The 16,522-nt window shown below is 39.7% G+C and overlaps 2 protein-coding genes across 2 annotated transcripts; one reads left to right on the top strand and one right to left on the bottom strand.

The window, feature by feature from the left end:
• Positions 1-215: 215 nt before the first annotated feature.
• Positions 216-2,330, top strand: LOC105396292 (integrator complex subunit 11). The gene has a single exon (XM_011568284.3). The coding sequence runs from the start codon at positions 439-441 to the stop codon at positions 2,224-2,226; it is 1,788 nt and encodes a 595-aa protein (XP_011566586.1). The 5' UTR covers positions 216-438; the 3' UTR covers positions 2,227-2,330.
• Positions 2,317-9,334, bottom strand: LOC105396283 (probable tubulin polyglutamylase ttll-15). The gene is made up of 7 exons (XM_011568275.3): positions 9,201-9,334; positions 8,090-8,838; positions 7,274-7,436; positions 6,900-6,986; positions 6,434-6,633; positions 3,457-3,679; positions 2,317-2,497 (listed from the first exon to the last, which is right to left on the bottom strand). Exons 1-7 carry the CDS (start codon positions 9,249-9,251, stop codon positions 2,387-2,389), a joined length of 1,584 nt encoding a protein of 527 aa, XP_011566577.3. The 5' UTR covers positions 9,252-9,334; the 3' UTR covers positions 2,317-2,386.
• Between the last annotated feature and the right edge of the window lie 7,188 nt (positions 9,335-16,522).

Below are 16,522 nucleotides of genomic sequence, written 5' to 3' on the forward strand. Positions count from 1 at the left end.
ATCAATGTACCGACCGAGGATATTACATCACACACAAACGAAATTAATCACTGAAGTTACAGCTCCACTGTCTGCGCTACATCTCCCTGTCTGCTATAATAAATTCACGCTTTTTGCAGTCTAGAAGTGGATAAGTTAATATTCGGAGATCACACTTTTTGTTCTGTGGACAGCGATCAAATGTCAAAAAGTCAAACCTCTTTCTTCAACTTCATCTCTTTTCATTTCATTTTATCAAAATCAAATAAAAATGTTTGTTTTCTTGAATTTTTAAACCTTTTACTCGTAAAATATACTGCTCTTTGAAACATAACTGAATAAACTAACCTACTCTACATTGCTGGTCAGTGCTAAGTGAAAAAGACGGAAACCTGGAGGTTATACTTATCTGTTTACCTAAGTTTTTTGTGACTGCCGCTGATTGATTCAACTTCCAAGATGCCGGATATAAAGATCACTCCTCTGGGAGCTGGCCAAGATGTCGGTAGAAGCTGCATTTTGTTGTCAATGGGAGGTAAAAACATAATGTTGGACTGTGGAATGCACATGGGGTATAATGATGAGCGAAGATTCCCAGACTTCTCGTACATAGTGCCAGAAGGCCCCATCACGAGCCAGATAGACTGTGTGATCATATCCCACTTCCATCTCGACCACTGTGGAGCTCTCCCTTACATGTCTGAAATGATTGGCTACACTGGGCCAATATACATGACCCATCCCACTAAAGCCATTGCTCCAATACTTCTCGAAGACATGCGCAAAGTGGCTGTTGAAAGAAAGGGTGAATCCAACTTTTTCACTTCACAAATGATCAAAGACTGTATCAAGAAGGTAACAGCAGTTACTCTGCACCAATCGGTGATGGTGGACAATGACCTTGAGATTAAAGCCTACTATGCAGGTCATGTGCTTGGAGCCGCCATGTTCTGGATCAGAGTGGGGTCACAGTCAGTGGTCTACACGGGAGACTACAACATGACACCAGACCGACACCTCGGTGCTGCCTGGATCGACAAGTGCAGACCGGACCTCCTCATATCAGAGTCTACCTATGCAACTACAATAAGAGATTCCAAAAGATGCAGAGAAAGAGATTTCCTTAAAAAAGTACATGAATGCGTTGAAAAGGGAGGCAAGGTCCTGATTCCAGTGTTTGCTCTTGGAAGAGCTCAGGAACTCTGTATTCTATTAGAAACATACTGGGAGAGAATGAACTTGAAATACCCTGTGTACTTTGCATTGGGTCTGACTGAAAAGGCAAATAACTATTACAAAATGTTCATCACATGGACCAACCAGAAGATACGCAAAACTTTTGTACAGAGAAACATGTTTGACTTCAAACACATCAAGCCATTTGACAAGACATACATAGACAACCCGGGTGCCATGGTGGTGTTTGCCACTCCTGGCATGTTGCATGCAGGTCTCTCCCTCAACATCTTCAAGAAGTGGGCTCCATATGAACAGAACATGGTGATCATGCCTGGCTTCTGTGTGCAGGGAACTGTTGGCCACAAAATCCTGAATGGAGCCAAGAAAGTAGAATTTGAAAACCGACAAGTTGTTGAAGTGAAAATGGCTGTTGAATACATGTCCTTTTCAGCTCATGCAGATGCTAAAGGCATCATGCAGCTCATACAATACTGTGAACCGAAGAATGTGTTACTGGTGCATGGTGAGGCCCAAAAGATGGAGTTCCTGAAGGAAAAGATAGAGCAGGAGTTCAAAATCAACTGCTACATGCCAGCTAATGGAGAGACCTGCACCATCAACACTCCTACCAAGGTGCCCATTGATATCTCCCTGAGACTCCTGAAGGCTGAATCAGTCAGGTACAATGCCCAGCCCCCAGACCCTAAGAGAAGAAGAGTGATTCATGGCATACTCTGTGTTAAAGACAACAGAATGTCTTTGCTGGACATAGATGAAGTGTGTGAAGAGATTGGCATCAGCAGACATGTGATCAGGTTTACAAGCACTGTGAGGTTTGATGACTCTGGCCCTGCAGTGAAGACTGCTGAGAAACTTAAGACTTTGCTGGAAGAGAAGCTCCAAGGCTGGTCCATTACCATATCTGATGGTAACATATCGGTGGAGTCTGTTCTGATCAAGGTTGAAGGAGAGGATGATAGTACAAAGAACATTTATGTGTCTTGGACCAACCAAGACGAGGATTTGGGAAGTTACATTCTGGGCCTGCTGCAGGCTATGGTTGAGTAGTAATAATTATAATTTAGTACCTAATTAATTATGCTAGATTTTAAGGATATTTTTGTTACGTAAATGAGATTTTCCAATAAATTCCAAGAATGTTGGTAACTGTTTATTATTATTAATTTCTTTCATAAATACCTAGACTAGAAATATGTTATTTTACAATTTAATTACACCAACTAACATCAATGTTACACTTTCCTTGATACCATAAATACTGCAGTTTGTTAGTCTCAGTTAGGTTCTTCAGTTTACTATCGATGGTAGCTCCAGGGGTCTGAAAAAGTAAAATAGAATCGGAATAAGTCCTACTTTCATATACGTAGATGATAAAGTTATAGATTAAGTGTTATATTATACCTACCTAACAAAAAATAATTTTATAGATTTATTATTATTTTGCCGGTCGTTCGGTCGGCGACGATATTTATGGAAATGGGTTCATTAAGCACTGGCTTTTCATGCACCAGTCGGGGAATAAGAAGTAGGCGAATGCATTTAACATTTTTATAATTTTAATTGTAATTTGTCCATAGTTTTACTGCCCCTATACAGCACTCTATTATATTTTTATGTTTATTCAGTTTTAAATATTGTTCTTTTATTGTATTTACATGCGTGCACGCCTGTGCACCTGGCTAGGATTCGGGTGCGTGATAGTTCTGTGTGTGACTGCGGCACCAGCGAAGGATCTGTTGACCACCTCTTCTTTGAATGTCCCAACCTACAAAGTTCCCTCTATGATTTCCTCCCCCCTTCTATCCCAAGACCTGTAAATATCAATTACCTACTAACACTTGTACATACTCCAATCGCTAACATCCTGTACAAATTCCTCAAAACTAACAATATTAAACTATAAGTTTGTTTGTGTTCACTATATATACTAAAAATTTTACTAACCCTATATTTGTGATGTCCTTGTATAAATTGTGTACGTCTGTTTCAGGTATTAATCTTGTAAATATCTCTAAATCACCACCGTAAAGACAGTTAAAAACATTGTGTGTATCTCAACACTATCGTAATTGGCCGGATTTGTTGTGTTAGTCACACACGACATATAGCCACAAACAAGATTGATTGATTATTGTATTTACATATGGGTTTATTTTGTGATTTTAATTTTAATGTAACAAATGATGACCTGAAATAAATGATTATTTATTTATTTATTTGCAACATCAAGGCGTCAATGCCATCTATCCTCATCTCGAAACCTTACCCCCAACTTACCATAGCAGGAGGAAACAGTCTTCTAAAGTCTCCTTTATGCAGAAACTCCCTGTGCGCCTTCAGGAGACTTCCCCTCATTCTACTGCTGAGGCAGGGCCGACACAGACCACAGACATGGTCCACGTCATCACAGCGGTCTTTGCAGATGGTGCTGCATTCGTTACCGAACACTGCTATGTTCTTCTGTGCTGCCACCATGTTGACTGCTGCTGGGGATTGATCTCTGTAACATGAAAAAGAAACATGGTAAGTATACTAAATAAAAATACCTAGGTCCTGATGGCTCTTATTAAGTTATTCTAGGTAACATATGGTGTAACGGAGAAGATCTGGACTTGTATTCGAGATGCCGTGGGCTCAAATCATGCCACTTAGTGGGATCGTACCATAATACCTTCCGGTGTTTATCTCGGCTTCCGGTCTATACTCTACAGTCTACATCATACTCTATGGTTAGGTACTATTGCTACTCAGTAAACAATAGGCGCCCGGAAGGAACAGTAGGTAGGTAGTTAGTAACGCTGTTGTTTTCCGAAGGTCCCAGCCATTAGTATTTAAAGGCATAGGGTATCAAAAGATGGCAAAAGGCCCGCCTTCAACTAAATAGATTGAGCGAGTAGTGCGTGTGGGAATAGGTTACCTATAGTTAGTTCACCTCTACTGTACCTACCTACTAGTGATTAGCAAGACAAGACAAGAGTATTAAAAAGCTCGTTAAAAATTCAAGAGGTAGGTACTTTACAATGTCTTCTTCTTCTTCTTCTTCTTCTTCTTCTTGTCGTGTCGATGGCAACTGTCACACTTCCGCGGCCCAGTGGGCCGCCACGTCGATACCCCTCTGGTTGGCCTTGAGGAGGTCTTCCCGGGTGCAGGTGTTGGGACATCCAGGGCACACCATCAGGTGCTCCATGGTCTGCGGAGACGCACCACATGCGCAGATGTTGGAGGCAGGGCCGCGGTAACCCCACCTGCACATGTTTTCTCCGCATCGGCCCATGTTTGTCCTGAGTCGGTTGAGTGACTTCCATGTCGCCCAGGGTAGTTCGTGTCCGGGAGGCAGGGACTCATTAGGGGGGATGAAGGAGTTCGCCATCGGGTATTTTGCCTGCCATAGGTCTATCCTTTCCTTCGATGGGTCCTTGTGCGAGGCAACTGTAGACCTAAGGAAGCTTTTCCGGCTTTTAAGTCGGTAAGGAGCTGGTTCTTGGTTGTAGAGCGGGTGCCTCGGGTCGGTCTCCTGTCTGTGTTTTTCTCGAGAGCAGGCAGCCTCTCTACGCACATCGGGGGGGGCGATACCGCACAGTGAGTACAGCATCCAAACCGGTGTCGGTTTAAGGCATCCCGTGATTGTCCGGCAGGTGTCGTTTAAGGCCACATCCACTTCCCTGCAATGCGCAGATCTCGCCCACACGGGGCAGGCGAATTCACCTGCAGAGTAGCATAGTGCCAGTCCTGTGGTCCTCAGTACATCCGGTGATGCTCCCCACTTGGTTGACGTAAGCTTCCTGAGTAGGTTGTTGCGTGAGCTCACCTTCCGTTTGAGGCTTACGCAATTCCATTTAAAGGTGAGGGCACGGTCCAGTGTGATGCCTAAGTATTTGGGGTGGTCATTGTGCTCAATTTTTGTCCCACGCCATGTGATGTTGAGTGTGCGTTGTGCTTGGCGGTTACGGAGGTGGAACACGCAGGACTCCGTTTTGGAGGGGTTTGGCTTCAGCGCATTGTCCTCGTAGAATTTCCCCAAGCCTTCCAGAGCAGCTCCAAGGTTGTCTTCTGCTTCCTCGAACGATTTTGTTTGAGTAGCTAAGGCTAGGTCGTCGGCGTATAGAAAGCTTGACAGGTCCTGGGGCTGATCATTCGTGTATATGTTGAAGAGGATTGGCGCCAGGACACTGCCTTGGGGGAGGCCGTTTTTCTGTGTGCGCCATCTGCTTTTCTTCGCATACAGGGACACCTGGAATCGTCTATTTTGCAGCATCTCACCCAGAAAGCGAACAAAGTCGTTGTCCTTCGTTAAGCTTTGTACCTTTCCCAGCAGCCTTCCGATGTTTACTGTGTCGTATGCGGCTGATAGATCGACAAAGACCACACCAGTAACCAATCCTTGCTCGAATCCGTCTTCGATGTACTGAGCGAGCTTTAGGGTTTGGTTGGTGCATGACTTCCCTGGCCTGAATCCAGCCTGCTCGGGTATAAGCATCGGATCTATGCGGCTGGATTACAATGTCAAATCAAAATGTACATAGATACAAGGGCTAAAAATATGCTATTTTTATTTATTCGTGAGTAAAAAGATAATCAATGGAATAAAAAGCAACGATAAATCTTAATTCATAACAAAGTATTTTAATGTAATGAATGGAGATCGGTTTCTTTTGTTATGGATGTATACCTAGCTGTTAGCTACTGACTTCCTGAATTTTCGAAACACAATAGGTAGGTGAAGCCTAATAAAATATACATTTGTTCCTTATTTATACTAAGGCAGGTCGGTATTTTATAGCAGGTAGCATTTTTCCGGTAATTAAGTGAAATATAGATCTTTCGTTATCTTATTTACTGATACAATTTTGGATTTCATAGAACTCTTACAGGCTATAACATTAACGATTACATTAAGTATAGTAGCCATGGATGCTATCATCTAGTTCGTCTACCACTATAGCTATCCTAAAGTGAACTTACCAATCTTAGTTACCATAGCACAGTAACTAGGTACCTACCACCTGTATCTATCTATGTAACGCCTCCCGCGAGTATTGCTTCGCCTAAAAAAAAATCCGTGGGAATTCCGCAATAATAAGTAGCCTATGAGTAAGCCACGGTGTCAGCTAATTCCTCACCAAATTTCATTTTGATGTGAAGAACTAACTAACACACATACACGCAAACACACATTCACACTCACAAACTTTCGCCTTTATAATATTAGTAGGATGCGACGAGATAGAGAAACACGATTCCTCTCAAACCTCACCTGCTCTCACCAGCAACCCCCGTCAATCCGAACAGGCTATACAGCACTTGTTCATACAACAGCTGATTGGGCGGGAAGTGCGCCGAGCTGAGGTTGGGCGACATGTTGGCCTCCAGCAGGTAGACCTTCAGGTCCTCATCGAGGACTAGGTCGAAGCGCATGAGCTCGAAGAAGTTGTCGGGCGACGGGTAGTGTTTGAGCTGTGGAGAGGGTGATGTTAAATTTGAGGTGTTTTGAGGGTCGTGATCGTAAAGGTGTTATATTGTAAGTAGGTAATTTTATTTTGTGTTACTCTACATAGAAAGAAACTGTAACGGGAATGAATTCTATAAGTCTTTTCATTAGGTTACTTGTACTTACAATGTTTACAATGTTTTATTTTGATAAAAATGTACCTAGCTAAAGAATAATTAAGCCTAATTAATATTATGGAGAAAGTACCTAAAGCCTTTAGGTAGATACTTACAGCATCAATGATGTGATGTTCCTTTTTCAGGAAGACTTCAGTTATTGCCTTTTCCACATCAGCCCATATTTTGGACGGATCTTTACCCTGAAAATAGCCACAGAAATAAAAAATACATTAACTACTTATTTCAGTTCCAATATCTAGAAACTAATTAAGGTCGACCTGCCTTTTAGAAGTTAGCTGATAAATTACCACCGTGTATGTATAATTAGAGACCCAGCAAAGACCTCATACGATGACATAAGATGTAGAGACCCACGATAGGGTTCAGGCTAGATGCAAAGTTAAGTTTGCAGCAGCCAAAAACTCAGGATAATCAAGCTTCAACTTAGATTTCAAAACCAAAAATATTTTGAACCCTCCAAACTTACCTGTGCCCTAACATACACATCAAACGCGTCCTTCATTCCCAGCCCGAGCGCGGTGTAGGGGTGCGCGAGCGACGGCACCTCCCACGTGGGCAGGTAGTCGTCGGCCACCACGTACTTGTCCAGGTCGCGGGGGTCGAAGGGGTAGTACTTGGCTGGACAGTATCTGGAATCATGGAGGAGGAAAGTAAGGCTGCGGCCCCAGTCTTGTTTTTAGCGTGTCGGTGACATCATGAGACAATAAAGCGAGTCTTGGGTTTTCACTGTAGTGAAAGGAGTGGGTAGACAGAATATGGTAGCGGTTGCTGACGGTCGAAAGCAGACACACACAATTTTATATAGATAGGCGAAGCTTTGGGTTTATAAGAGTCATGACGTAGCCCGCTATACTTTAAAAATTGTTACTTACTAATTAGTTATTTAAGTATTGTAAGGAAATATCAAGACATCACTTTCATTCATCTCTATTTATAGCGTTTCTGTAATACTCACGTAGCTTACAGTCTACAAGCAGAGTGCCTATTGGCTACCTGCTCTTCAATGTAAAATATTTAATTATAGCCTTTCTGAATAGGTGCCTCAGTTAATTAGGGAATTAGCGTCCAGGAGCTTTGAACATTACTTCATTCATAATTAAAACATATTAATTTAGGTCCATTAATATTTTATAATATGACCTAAAATATATTCTTAGCCAAGCTTTCTTCAAGCAGGTAAGTATACTAAGTAGTTCGTTAACTGTTAGTCTCGGGTCATGTAGATTCCTTTTTATTTAGATTGAGAACTATAGTTACTTACTTAAATAAGTCGGAAACTTACCTAAACAGCACATCTCCTTTGTACCAATACGCCCTCAGTGGATTAACAGACGTGAGCGCCACATACACTCCAATATCAAACTTATGGCCATCCACTAAAAACGGCTTTTGCACGTACTCTTGAACAAAACTTTCTCCACTTAGCAAGTCGATTTCCGTGACATTCTTCAAAAATACGCCTCGGTGTTGGTTGTGCTTCTCCAAAAACATGGATTTGGGATTCTTTTTAGCGTACTCCATAAACGCTTCCTTATTCTGTGGCAGTTTGAATGCCTTCGGAATGAAATCGGACGTGGAAGTGGCCAAATCAACTTTGTTCGTAATGAAGCCGGTACCAGGGAAGTGGTTGACTTTCTGGTGCGGTTTAAGTCTGTGTAAGTTGGGGTAGAGAGCTCTGAACGGGTAGTCGTGTGACCAGAGGAGGTGCCAGTCGGTTTGGTTTGAGGACTTCTCGTATCCCGCTCTTTCTAAGACTAGATGTACATGTTTTAGGAGGCCGGTTTTGCTCTCTACGTTTGCTGATGCGGAGTAGACCCAGTAGTTCTTGGCAGTCCTGGAGTCATCTCTGGCTGGGATCCTCCTCCTCTGCACGTTGATGATCTCGAGGGCGATGGCCAGGGTGACTCCGATGATGCAGACGAGTAATAAGACGTGAGTGTTGTTGTCTATGGGCTTCGGTTTGTTGTTGTTGATCTCGTCGTTTTGGTCTTTTTTAGATTTTTCGAAGCTATTCAGTTCAGCTCGTTTTTTCTGAAACCAATAAAAAGTTTGGATATGGTATACCAATGTAATATGATTTAATTTACTTATAAGTACTTGAGGTGTTCTTGTCCTCTTTAAATGAAAAGCATTAGGAACCTAGCATCCTAAAAATAAAAACTAATCCGGAAATTGAACCTTTACGTCAAACTTCTATCCTCGGTCTTTCTCAACTAGTTCTGATGAGTAGGTACTATGAGTTCAAGTACTGTGAACCTTTCAGACATGATCTATTTATAAACATATAATAATGCAGGTTTGTCTCCTACTTACCGAATTTATACAATCACTTAGGTAACTTAGATTAATACATAGTTAGTTACCAGGATGTATGTATTGTTTTACTTACTTACCTCTTTATTTAGCTCGGCCATTATAATATCATGTAAGGAAATCCTGTCCATCACAATTAATAATAGACTGCTACCACAGCACAAATTTTGCACATATTCAAATTAATTTTATTTAATATAAACTTTAATCTAACTTGAACTCATGATCTGCGTTTGCGCACAAAGGCTAGTAGGACTTAACTGAGTCTTATGTGTTTACATCTTGCGGTAGAAGAGGATAGCTCTATACTTATTTCGAGTTGTGAGACAGAGACAAATACAACTTTCTAAAAGACCCGTTCAAGTAATGGCATTTAAGGTCACATCCATGGAGATGTGTGTGTGATCTGTTTACGTGTGTGTGTGAGTGTGTGTGTGTGTTATGAATGAAACTGATGGAAAAACTTTTACTTTTTTACGTAGGTGTGTGTGCCCAGGAAGGAAGAGTGGAGAACGGATCTCTGAGTGGTTAGGTTTAGAACCGGAAAAGATAAAATGACTATAGTCAAGTAAAGGACTTTGAATACATTTCCTTGACTGGTAGAAAATGTTTATGGATTTAAGTCCACATTTTGTAGAGTAATTTCAGTATGTTAGTGTAATATAATAAGTTATATTAAATTCAAACTTACTTACTTATTATGTTACTTAGTTTTCCAGTAAAGAAAACTGGGCCTTAGATCTAGTAGTTATGTATTACCTAAGTAGACAGGTACTAGGTATGGTATATGAGTGTATCCCAGACGTATTTCCCAGAAATAATCCTAAATTAAGCACTAGATAAGTATCAGGTGTAATTCTTTTTCAGGCGTGACACTGTGGCAGACACCGCGTGTAGGGCGAAGATATAAATAAATATAGGATCATAGGACTTAGGACACTTGTTCTATTTTAAGTCTAGTAGTAGCCAATTAGTTTATAATATAGTCGCGTCCAATGAAAAATTTACCACTAATTTAGGATCTACAAGACATCAAAGTCAAAACTAACCACTGTACCACGTCTTCCCCTAACCAAGGGAAGTACCTACTTAGTTATACATACATGATTTTATAGACGAGCTGTAAGTTTAGATTTGCACTGCATCATCCCACCAACATTAAACGAGTGGGCTGTTTGGTGCCTTATTCGGGACAGCGTGGCGTCGTTGCTGCATTTTTATAGCGAGGTGAATTCGAAGCTAATCTAAGCTAGAAACTATTTTCCAGAGTGTCCTTTCACTTTAACATGAATATACACTCACCGGGCAATGAAAAAGTTTCACTCACAAAATACCGACACCAAACGACCCCTATTTTTTCAAACATTTAATTTATAATTTGAACAGAATATTACCTTTTCTAGTTAGTAATATCCTGATACCCTGATAAATATACTTCAAAATTGGCAGGCTTTACCGTTTAGTAGTAATTTAGTGCTTTTCTGAATGGAACCTTTTCATTGTCCGTGAGTGTAGTACCATAGAGGCAGAAGCTAAATCGTCTTTGTCCTATTTATTTTCAAATTGTAAGAAGTGTTCGGTATTCCTAACATTAACCGCGCATTCCTATAAAATCTACGGTTTAACTTGTGGTTTAACCGGCTTATTAGTTTAATCCTCACACCTAATATAAGCGGTATCAAATTATTATGGTTTTGCTTTGGCTTTCCAGCAAACGTCAGGAACATGTTAAATTTTTCATACTCCAAGTCCTGTCGTACCGGTCTAAATCATTGTCGCTTTAGAAACGTAGAGTGCACAGGAATAGGTATAGGAAGTAATAAAAGAATACTGTTTACGATTGGAAGAGACAGTCAGACTGGCGCCAGAGGTCTTATGATTGATAGTCTGAGTAAACTTTGGTACATTGTACTATCGATCTCAAGAATACGCTTTTTGGTTATTTACAATACAATATTCTTTATTTGCACCAAAATAGAACAACATACAAAATAAAAACTTAAAAATAAAAACAGTACAAAAAGGCGGCCTTATTGCTTTTAGCAATCTCTACCAGACAACCTTTGGATGGAAGAGAGTTTTAAAAAAAATTACAGTCACATTCTTATAAAGTATGCTGGGAAAGGCTTCATAAATGAAACAATCTTATACCTATACTCTTTTATATCTTGTACGTAAGTACTTGTAATAATTTATACAGCACATTTATGCAATAACTAACTATAAACTTTTTACTAGACTTATTAAGTCACTAGCTGTGCCCGCGAGCTTCGCTTCGCCTTTAAATTCATTGTTACTAACACTTACTATGGACTATGTGGTCTGAAAATAAATATTTATTATTATTTAAAAGTTTACCCGTGGGAATACCGCGATAAAAAGTGGCATATGTGTTAATCCAGGGTATCGCAGCTAACTCTACTAGCTAAAAATAGTAAAAATACAGTGCTCCATTGAACGGCTAGTACCGTCCAATAGGGCACAAAGTGCCAATTTCTCCATTGTCGGTTATCTAACCGACAGGGATTGATTTATAATTTTTTTTTGAAAGTTGTATTGTATTGTATTGTATTTATTCACAAAAGAAAAAAGGTAAGATACAGAGTACAACTTACAAATTATTTTACAATAAAATATGAATGACAATAGGCTGTAATCTTCATTGACATGTAGCTTCCAGCAACCGCGCTAGGTGGTAACCTGTGTTACAGCTGCTGGTGCCCCATATAACGGTTTCACAAAATTAAAAGGTAAGCCTTATAATATTTTGCCAATAAAAACGTTATACTTATAGTGCTCAGTGACATCCGTCTTAGGGTGGATTCGACCAAGCTCGAGTAACTTTTATTCAAGAGTAAACTACCAGTTACTCGGGAGTAAGCAGATTTTGCACCCTACCAAACCTGAAACCAAGATAAGTAGCTAATACGACGGATTGGGTGATTTGGACGAATCCACCCTTAGTATATTACTTACATTTATTCATTTTATTAGAAGTTAAGTTAAATATAATAAGTAAGCTTAGTTTATTGAGAGATGTATGTAGGCGTGTGTGTGTGTGTGTGTGCGTGCGTGCGTGTGTGTGCGTGTGTGTGTGTGTGTGTGTGTGTGTGTGTGCGTGTGTGTGTGTGTGTGTGTGTGTGTGTGTGTGTGTGTGTGTGCGTGTGTGCGTGTGTGTGTGTGTGTGTGTGTGTGTATTGTGATGTTATAGATCACTTGCTATTTTGTTGTATATAGTAGATTTTCTGTGTCTCCTTGCCCGATTTCCAAAAGGTACTTGGTAACAGTTCTTTTGCAGTCTAGGTGGTTCTGATTATAAATTTCTAATGTTTTATTTACTTTGTTATACACGTGAGCGCCCAAAAATGTTTTGAATCTTTGTGCAAACACAGTGTTACACCTTTTAACGTTAAAAACGAGATCTTTCCGCCGCTTCTCTTTCAGATTAAAGACGTCAGTTTGTTTTTTATGTTGGCTCATAATAATACTCAGAACATACAGTTTTCTAACACTGAGGACTTGGACCTTATTGTAGAGCTGTGAAGTAGGGTGCAGCACTGGCAGGAAGTGCGCCACCTTGAGCAGAGCTCGCTGGGCGCGCTCGAGTCGCATCAGGTGAGTTTGGGCCGCTCCACCCCATACTTCAATGCAGTAAGTCAGTATTGACTGGCATAAAGACAAATATACTAGCCTAATGTGATTAGGTTCTGCGATATTTCGTAGTTTTTTAAAAATAACCATTAGCTTTCGAGTACGATTTGACAATGCCGCTATGTGATCCCGGAAATTTAGTTTATTATCTATTATCACACCGAGATATTTAATAGATTTAACTCTTTCTAGGTTAATGCATTCAGGTGAAGGGTGATTTTGGCAAGAGCTAGAGAGCACGGTTATGTTGTAATCATTGTTTGGGGGCTGCGATCTCTCTGTGATAGAGAAAGTTATATATTTTGTTTTTTCTTCGTTTAGACTGAGAAGGTTGTTGCCTAGCCATTTTATAACCTTATCTACTCCACGTTGGGCATAATCAAACGCATCTCTCCAGTTGACACCTTTGAATAGAAGTGCTGTGTCATCAGCAAAAGAAACGACTTGTCCATTTGCAAGTTCCAAATCACACAGATCGTTTATATATGCCAAAAATAGTGTCGGAGCTAGTACACTGCCTTGGGGAGCACCGTAATTTACTGGCAGAGAGTCGCTTACTGTATCAGAGACTTTGACAGATTGACTTCTGTTTTTGAGATAGTCGGACAGCAATTTCAGCGGTTGTCCTCGTATTCCAATGTTCTCTAGTTTTTTTAGCAGGATAGGTATCGATAAGGTATCGAAAGCTTTACGGAGGTCCAGGAATACAGCAATACATTTTTCACCACTGTCCAGACTTGCCACCAAAGAATCGGTAATTTTTGAAACGGCGTCAGCGGTGGATCTGCCGCTTCGGAAGCCATATTGGTTTTCTGATAGAATTTGGAATGACTCTAGGTATTTAGTAAGTTGCTTATTTATTACACGCTCTAGAATTTTGGATAAGGTAGGCAATATTGAGATTGGTCTGTAGTTATTTATGTTATGTTGGTCCCCAGATTTATGTATAGGTGTTATTATAGATTTTTTGAACGCGTTCGGAAATTCCCCTGATTTTATTGACAAATTGCAAATATGCGTTAACAATGCAGCAAGGGTGTGAATGTTTTGTTTTAGTATTTTTGCGGAGATTAGATCCCAGCCACAAGAATTAGTATTTTTTAAACATTTAATAATCGTTATTATTTCTGTAATGTCTGTCTCTAATAATACAAATGAGTGTTTTGTTTGTTTTGAAACTTTTGTTGCTGAAGGCGTGTCTTTATCTCTCTTACGCTTGTCTATGATTTGAGCTGCAAGTTTTTCACCCACCTGTGCGAAATATTTATTAGCATTATTTACTGCAATTTTAGGAGTAGTTGTTGAGTGTAACAGATTCTGGGGTGAGGTTTTACGTTTTTTATACTGAGTTATATTATTAATTATCTCCCAGGTTTGTTTTATATTGGTTTTGCTTGCTTTATCAAGTTCGGAACGTTCAAAATGCCTTTTAAGTTTTTTTAAGAGGTTGTTACAAAAGTTGCGATATCGACGGTAAGTTGTTGCTAAGGTCAAGTTATTTGGGTTCGTTTTAAGCTGCTTGTGCATACGATCGCGGTTTTTCATGCACTTTAAGAGACCAGGGGTGACCCATGGTTTCAATGTGACGCGTCTTTTAGGTATATTTATTGTTTTAGAATTTTTTTGTATGATGCTCATGATTATGGATGTAAGTAGGTCTGTAGCCGCATTGCAGTCAACACATTTAAATATAAGCTGAAAATCTGTTTTTTTTATATCTTCAGTGACACCTTCGAGATTAACCTTAGTGATGGATAAGTTTTGAGTTGTGTGTTGCTTTAAATCTAGTGATAGTAGTGCAGGTTCGTGGTCTGTTAAGCTGTGATTAATAACTAAGGTAGTTGACTGGTAGACTGTTTTCAGCATGATGTGATCGAGACACGATTTCTTACGGGTGGGAAATGTGTGAGCTGGTAGTAATCCATGATATGCTAGAAGATCCAGATAAGATTGAGCATTTGTATCGGCTGAAGTTTGTTCTATGTTAATATTTATATCTCCAATTAAAACAATGTTTTTATACATACTAAGGTTTTGTAGGGTGTTATTTAGGGATTCAATGAATATATCTGTTTTTTTATAGGAAGGTGACCGATAAATAGACAGGATAGCAGTTTCATTATTGAGTATTGTAATGAGGCAATTACCGTTTGAAAAGATGGGTTCATAGCTTGTTGAAATTAGGTCATCCTTTATGTACACGACGATCCCTTCATTTTTGTTATTATTATTGTTTGTTGCTATCTGGTTGTAACCCTCAATATTTGGTATTATTTGATTAGATGGGCAATTTAGCCAGCATTCTGTCAGCACGATAACATCTATGTTGACTTTAAGGCTGTTTAAAAATATGGCAAAACCATCAATATTGCATGAAATACTACGAATGTTTTGTGTAATTACGTTAACATGTTTATTATTACTAAGATATGTTTTACAGTCCTCCGGACTGCATTTAAACGGTTTAGATACCGCGAAGTTGTCAATTTCGGTTATTATTTTACTAAGGTTGTGCTCCATTATATTTTAGAAAAAAAAAAGTAAAAGAAATAAGTATATGCGTACATGGTATAATTTGGTAGGTATATGTATAAGTATGATAAAGTAGCAAGTAGGTACATTTCGTTGCTAATGGGGTGTATAGAGGGCAATCCAGCAAGTGACTATGCTTTATTAAACATTTACTAAGGTATGAGTTTGAGTGGTGTGTGAGATTTGTGTAGTAGTGTGAGCTTATTATTAAATTATAAAGTACATGCCTTATAATAACTAAGGTAAAAAGAACAGAATAATCAAGATTGTATAAATTGCTTTCCAGGGGTTTTTGAAGACAACTACTCCCTGGTTATGCTAACCGAGAATGGAGAAATTGGCACTAAACCTTTGAACAAAAAGTTTTATTCATTTCCTGTTGAGTACTGCACCTACGCCAGCTTCCAATACCTCAATGAGCTATGTCATTCTATGCGGTTACTCTAGCTTAAGAAAAAACGAATGAGTGCTGTCATGTACTCGGTACATTTAGGCCCTGTTTCAATGTCTGGTTAGTGGCTACCTGTGAGATAAAATACATGCTGTCACTGTCAAAAAAATAATAACAGAGAGTGACAAAAAGTACTTTATCTCACAGGTAGCCACTAACCAGACATTGTGAAACAAGGCCTTAATGCAACGAGAGCTTGTTGGTTAGCCGTTAGCGTAGCAGCTCTCCGAAACTTCGATTTTCCTAGACTAGAGTGACCCCCTCTGAAACTTTCACGGGCGTGGGCGAAGGCAAGGGCGTTGAGGGTTCAACGTTGTTACTGAAACAATTCTTTGCCTACTATTCATTATTAGTAATGTATGTAACTAGACTAAGAAAGATTAACTATAATAGTAGGCCCAACATTCGATTCCCGGGTGGTTCACATCACATTGTGTTTCTAAATGATTGTGAAGCGACTGAAGTCTCTAAGCGCCATCTATTTCTTGTGATAATCATAAACAATGCCAGCGTATTTTGTTCCAGTTTGTATCGTTTAATTTTTTTTTCTTACGAGTTTCAATGTTTTCTCATGGGAATTTCGGGCGCAAATATGTATAGCCTATGTGTAACTCCCGGGTATCAGCTTCCTGCAAACCAACTTTCATAAAAAGCGTAGTTAGTAGTAACCAACAACCATAGTAGAATATTTAACAGCTCTGCTGAAGCTCTACAGAATAGTCCCGCTGAAAGTTACAGTGGTTACAAAGGCGGGACGCGGCGCCGGTC

Source organism: Plutella xylostella, chromosome 18, assembly GCF_932276165.1.
Source record: "Plutella xylostella chromosome 18, ilPluXylo3.1, whole genome shotgun sequence".
NCBI classification, from domain to species: domain Eukaryota; kingdom Metazoa; phylum Arthropoda; class Insecta; order Lepidoptera; family Plutellidae; genus Plutella; species Plutella xylostella.